We start from the raw sequence: 6,000 nt of genomic DNA, 5'->3' as shown, positions 1-6,000 counted from the left end.
TGCTGTGGAGTCGCGGCCTTTATGGGCAGGATGTCTGTTACTTCCTAATCTGCTTCTGACTCGGCCTTTCTGTGCCGGTCTGATTCTGTTATGATTAAGAGTAAATAAAGCTCATGTCGTCCCACCATCACCTCGTCTGTATGATCTAATCTCCGCCCCCAACCACACTGCTATCTCGACTTGTGCATCTGTTCATCTGTGGGCAAGGGCACACAGGGCCTCCCAAAAACCAAGCAGACCTTGGCTGCCGAACTGCCTGTGGGCCTTCAAACCTGTGCTGTGCCCCCCCCACCCCCTCCGCAGATGGAGGTGGCAGCACTCCTGGAGGCTGCTCACTTAGCACTCGCTGCCGCTGCAGGGACAGGACAGGGCACGTACCTACTGAGCAGCTAGCTGTCCCAAACACCAGACTGGCCCGGGCACTACAAGCCTATCTCCTGCTAGGACCTGAGTTGGGGAAGCTTGGAGCTCCCCTATGCCCTAAGATGGGCTACAGAAGCCCAGTCTTCTGCATGAATCTCGTCCCCTTCCCAGGGTCCCAGCTTAGGAACCAGTTCAGAGGCCCCAAGAGAGGGACCTGCCCCCCTCCCGTGGATAGCGAAGCTCACAAGGGATAAATAGAACTTTATTTTAAATAAACATTTGCACTCTGTACACAGCCCCAGTGGCTGGGGGCTCAGTCGTCGGCGGTTTTGCGCACGTCGAAGCTGCCGCAGGGGCCGCGCAGCAGCTCTGCCAGCAGGGAGAGGAGCTGCCCGTGCTCCTGCTGTACCCCGGGGGGCAGAGCGGCCAGCTCGCTGCGCAGGCTCCGCTCCACCATGCGGCCCAGGGCCCGGCGCAGCTCCCTCAGCAGCCGCACAGTGCGGGAGTCACCTTCCAGCCTCAGCAGATCACTGTCACTCAGTGAGATGGTGGCCCGGCGCCCGTCATCTGGGAAAGGGAAGGTCAAAGTGAATCTGGGTCCTTGAGGTACGCGTTGGTGGGGAGCTGGAGCTGGGGCTGGGCAGGCAAGGCTGTGAGCACCCACCACGGATATGGACGTCCCCGTCAGTCAGCAGCAGCACGGCAAGCGGGTGCACCTGAGAGGAGTCCCGGACGAAGACGCTGCCATTGGACTTGACAGCCATGAAATATGTGAGCCATCGACTCCGAAGCCGTGTGGCCTCCCTAGTAAACAGGGCTGTGTGAGGCAGCCTGGCAGCCAGGGACAACCACCCCAACCCACCCAGCCTGCCAGCCCCTACCTGTTAATGGTGGACTTGTGCAGCAGGATGTTGCCTGATTTGGTCCTGTAAGTGACACTATTGGGCTTGAACTTGCCCTGCCGGGTCACCTTGCCCTGCCTTACCTGCAGTGGCAAAGGGAAGATAGGTGAGCAGGCATGGGGCTGGAGGTGGGAATGGGGCTGCGAATCATGTCCCCAGCAGTACCTGGATGAGGTTGGGGTATAGCCCTGCCATTAGCACACCCTTAACCAGTTCCTCCTCTTCACTGTACTCGTTGCACTGGGCGGAGGGCATCGTACAGTCGGAGGGCTTTCCCACCAAGAAGGCTTCATAAATGTTCTCTGAGAATTGCTTGATGAGCCCTGGGGAGGCAACGTCAAGGTGACTCTAGGGCCCAGGGCCCTTTGCTCCATTTTGGGCCACATGCAACTGAGGCCCCCTTATGCAGAGCAGGCACTCCAGCCTGGAAGCCCTCCCCCCAGCCCCTGCAGGCAGGATGCTGCTGACCGTGGATGAAGCGCAGACTGGGAGCATAGAGCAAGTTTTCCTCCAGGTAGTTCTCGCGTGAGCTGCGGTCCTGCCAGCGCAACACCTCCTCCCAGCCAGCAACAGCCCGCACGAAGGCAAGGTGGTCACTGCCACTGTCGTGGCTCAAAAGTGCCTTCACCTGGGAGTGGATGAGAAGGTACTCGGGTCACAGGGCAAGGACCAGGTTCTGCTGAGGGCAGTAAAGGCAGAACCTGGAAGCACATGGGAAGAAACTGGCTCTGACCTTGTCCACCTCAGCCCGGTTCTGCAGACTGCTGCTGAAGGGATCCCGGGTGAGGCAGGAAACAACCACCAGCAGCGGATGCAGGCAGCGGAAGATGGCAGCCAGCACAATGGCCTTGGCCAGCCGGGGATCCGTAGAAATGTGGGCCAGTCGTTGCCCCAGCGTGGTCAGGTACTCCCGCTGGTCCAGTACCCCTACAATAGCCTCAGCTGTCAGTCTGGCCCCCAAGAGCCATGAGCTACAGCCCAACCCGGCCTTTCCCCACTCACCAATCTCCTGAAGCAAGATCACAGCCTCATCCACTGCCTTGATGTTCGGACTGTCCACAGCTTTGGAGAGGAACTCCACTGCCTAGAGAGAGAACAAGCCAACAAGACAGGCCCTCGTGAGCTGGAACCCGCCTGCCATGCCTGCAGGATGCGGGAGTCCCACACGGCCATACCGTCTTCTCGGGCATGTGGATCTTGGCCTGAAGCACCAGGTTCTCCAGGGGTGTTCGCAGGATCTCCGGCACTTGGAAAGGAACCATCTTCTCCAGCCGGCTCCGCGGAAAGAGGTGGTAGGCAAAGCCTGACTGGCAGCGGCCCGCTCGGCCTCGGCGCTGGATCACATTGGCACGTGACACCCATACAGTCTCCAGGCAGGACACCTGAGGGAGGAGGGAGGGGGCAGTGAGCAGCCACCCGGCCCTTGAGAACCTCACTGTTCCCCCACACCCGTTGAACCCCCTCAGCAAGTCCACCCCACTGACACAGACCCCAAGCATGGCCTTTCCCAGGCACACACAGCTGGACTGGGGGCCACGTTAGGATTGGGCATTCTTCCCCCTGTGGCTAGCTGCGCCCGGGGACAGAGCAACCTTGGTCTTCAGGTCATAGCGCTCCTCCTTGTGCAGACCGCTGTCCACCACATGCACAATGTCGTTGACTGTGATGGAGGTCTCCGCGATATTGGTGGCCAACACAATCTTGCGCACCCCCATTGGAGGCTGCTGGAATATGGCCTTCTGGTCCATCATGGGGATGTTGGAGTGCACTGTGGGAGCAAAATCATGTGGGTTGGGGTCATGGCTATGGCGCCCATCACCTGTAGGACAGGGCAGGATTCTAACAGCAACCCCACCCCTTCCTTTAACCTGATAGATTGGTGGTTACACCGGTGGTGCTCCGGGTTCTGCTGTGCCGAGAATCAAACCTAAGACTCCCAAATGCAAAGCATGTGCTACAGCCCTTTGAGCCATCTCCACTGCCTTGACCCCATTTTGATGGAAACAAAGTCCAGATAAGTAAGGAGCCTGGTAAAGGCCGCAGAGTCTGCTCAGAGTGGCACACCAGGTTACCTGTGTCCTGGCTGGCCCAGGATTGTTTGATTCCCATACCCAGTCTCACCTGGCAGAATGAGGTACTTGCTCTCATGCATGCCCAGGGCCTCCTGGAGGCGTTGTTGTACACCTTTGATCTCCTGCCAGCCAGGCAGGAAGCAGAGGATCCCACCTGGGAAGGAAGCCTACAGGTAGGTGCTGGGCATTCCCAGCAGCTCAGGGTGGGCACAGGGCAGAAAAAAGCACCCACCTGGTTCCCCACGGGCATCGATGTGTAGAACCAGATCAGTCACAAGGTCCAAATCGAGTGCACATTCATCCTCAGACTGGGGTGGGGGAGAGAGGCCACAGTCAGAGCCCCGGGAAAAGAAGGCGCAGAGAACACAGTCACCATGACTTGGTGAGGCCAACAGCCCCCCCACACACACACACACACACACCAGTAGGCCTTACTACCACCATTATTGCTGACAATCACCTGGCCACCAAAGCCACAGGATGGGGGGGAGGGGGACAACGCAAGGCCAGGAGCTGGGGGCAGGGCACATGTCCCTCACCTCATGGTGCCGGTGCCGGTGAGGGTACTGGTGCTTGCCCAGCTTGGTCAGAATGTCCTCCAGGTAGTGTTCTTTGACTGGGTACATGAAGCCAGGTACCTTGATGACAGGGCAGCCACCAAAGTAGCGGGAGAAGCGCTCATTGTCACCCGTGGCGCTCATGAGCACCAGCCGCAAGGAAGGGTTGAGCCGCTGCAGGCCCTTGAGCAGAATCAGCAGGAAGTCTGTGTTCACGTCCCGCTCATGGACCTCATCCACGATAACGTGGCTCACGCCCTCTAGGCTGGGGTTGCTCTGCAGCTTCCGCAGCAGAATGCCCACAGTGCAGAAGAGCAGGGCCCCGCCGCGTGCCGGGGGCTTGCTCTCCAGCCGCACCTGGAAGCCCACATTCCGGCGTAGTGAGGGGCCCAGTTCATGGCTGACCCGCTGTGCCACAGACACAGCGGAGATTCGGCGAGGCTGTGTGATGATGACATTGCAGCGGGCCCCTCGGCCCTCAGTCACATAGCGCTCCAGCAGCAACTGGGGGATGCGAGTAGTCTTCCCACAGCCCGTATCCCCAGAAATGACCACCACTGGGTGCTGCTCAATGGCATTGAGGATGGTGTCCCGATGTGGGTCCACAGGAAGCTGGGGTACCTCCTGCCAGATGGGTCCCCGCCGTCGCCACATCTCTAGCAGACTCTGGCTCAGCCGCACCTCCTCGGCTTCAGACAGGGGCATGTAGGGCTTGCCTGTGATGGGGTCGCTCAGGGGCCCTGAGTCCTTGCCCAAGGGCAAGATGTCTTCACTCTGTAGTCGGAGCTCTGGGGAGATCCATGAATTGTCCACGGGGTACTGGGAGACCGGAGAGGCAATAACACGGTGAGGAGGAAAGACTCTTCCTCATTCTCTCCAACCAGCCCCTCCAAAGGGTTCACCTGGGTCAAAGGCTGGGCTCAAGCCCTGGTGAAGGACTCAGTCCAGAGCTGCCTGGGCCATGGCGGGCCACACCAGCTGCTTGGCCCACAGCAGAACATGGCCAGTGACTATGGTCTGCTCCAAGAGGAAGGTTGTGGTGTGGAGCAGACGGGGGTGGGATGGGGATGAGGGGTACAATGGGTTCTTACATGGTTCAGGAAGGTCTCTATCTTGCGAAGGATGGGCTCGGGCACCTGGATGGTACATGGCCGGCGCTGGGTCTCACCAAGCTCCCGCAAGGAGGCCAGGTTATACATGGCATGGGTGAGAGGCTCATTGTTCCGGTCCACCAGGCCCAGACTCTGCAGAGAGGAGACAGGCAGTTCACTCCTGCCTCCTACCTCACCTGCACTGGCCCAGATAGGCGGCACAGCTGGCAACCTGTCTCCTATGCACTGAAGGTTTTAACCAACGTGATACAGGAGGGGAAAACTGGGACACTGCAAAATGCAAATGCACACTCAATGCTGAAATATGTAAACACACACGAAGAAAAGAACTAGGGCCAGAGCCATAGTATAGCAGGTAGGGCATTTGTCTTGCATGCAGCCAACCCCAGCATTCCATATGAGCACTGCCAGGAGTAATTCCTGAGTGTAGAGCCAGGAATAACCCCTGAGCATCATCAGATATAACCAACCCGAAAAGCCAAAAAAGAGAAAAGTAGGAACTAGGCTAAGGCAACTGGGCAAATGGTAGGGCACATGCTTGGCATGTGCAAGGCCCCAAGTCCAGTCCCCTTGTACCTCATGGATCAAAGAGCAGTGCCAGACCCCAGCACCTCAGGAAATGGTCACAAGCACCCCCAGAACTACCAGGTGTGCCCCCCCCAAAAGAAGAGCATATGCCTAACATGGTCCTGGGTTCCATCCCAGCATAAAATAGAAGACACAAGCCAGTGAGTTAAATCAGTCATTTTTCAGACAATCCCTGGATCTTGCCCTGCCCGCAAAGCCTAGCTCCAACTCGCCCTCCTTTCAGAGTCTGAAGCCATAGGCAAAGATGCCCTCTTTTAGGCCACCTGGCAAAGCCCTGGGCAGGAGCACAGGAGGAGTGAACACTACTGTATAAGGGGAAAGTCAGCTGCCACCCTGATAGGGCCCAGCCAGTGGCTTGGGATCACTGCCACGTGAGATACTAAGTGCCAGGGTATGTCACTGGGTA

General features: G+C 58.3%; 1 protein-coding gene across 4 annotated transcripts in view; it reads right to left on the bottom strand.

Annotated features, from left to right (window-relative positions):
• Window positions 1–607: 607 nt before the first annotated feature.
• DHX30 (DExH-box helicase 30) overlaps window positions 608–6,000 on the bottom strand; it is a 36,691-nt gene continuing 31,298 nt past the window's right edge. For all 4 annotated transcript variants that reach the window (XM_056129160.1, XM_056129161.1, XM_056129162.1 and 1 more), the window contains 13 exons: window positions 4,986–5,138; window positions 3,877–4,713; window positions 3,570–3,645; window positions 3,387–3,491; window positions 2,858–3,033; window positions 2,441–2,647; window positions 2,268–2,349; window positions 1,999–2,192; window positions 1,734–1,893; window positions 1,431–1,588; window positions 1,245–1,348; window positions 1,028–1,167; window positions 608–930 (listed from right to left, as the gene is read on the bottom strand). In XM_056129160.1, coding sequence (XP_055985135.1) covers window positions 677–930; window positions 1,028–1,167; window positions 1,245–1,348; window positions 1,431–1,588; window positions 1,734–1,893; window positions 1,999–2,192; window positions 2,268–2,349; window positions 2,441–2,647; window positions 2,858–3,033; window positions 3,387–3,491; window positions 3,570–3,645; window positions 3,877–4,713; window positions 4,986–5,138 — 2,646 coding nt within the window. In that variant the 3' untranslated portion in view covers window positions 608–676. The remainder of the gene's footprint in view (window positions 931–1,027; window positions 1,168–1,244; window positions 1,349–1,430; window positions 1,589–1,733; window positions 1,894–1,998; window positions 2,193–2,267; window positions 2,350–2,440; window positions 2,648–2,857; window positions 3,034–3,386; window positions 3,492–3,569; window positions 3,646–3,876; window positions 4,714–4,985; window positions 5,139–6,000) is intronic.

The sequence above is a fragment of the Sorex fumeus genome, unplaced genomic scaffold (genome assembly GCF_029834395.1).
Source record: "Sorex fumeus unplaced genomic scaffold, SorFum_2.1 ptg000072l, whole genome shotgun sequence".
NCBI classification, from domain to species: domain Eukaryota; kingdom Metazoa; phylum Chordata; class Mammalia; order Eulipotyphla; family Soricidae; genus Sorex; species Sorex fumeus.
This window is presented reverse-complemented; position numbering and strand designations above follow the sequence as displayed.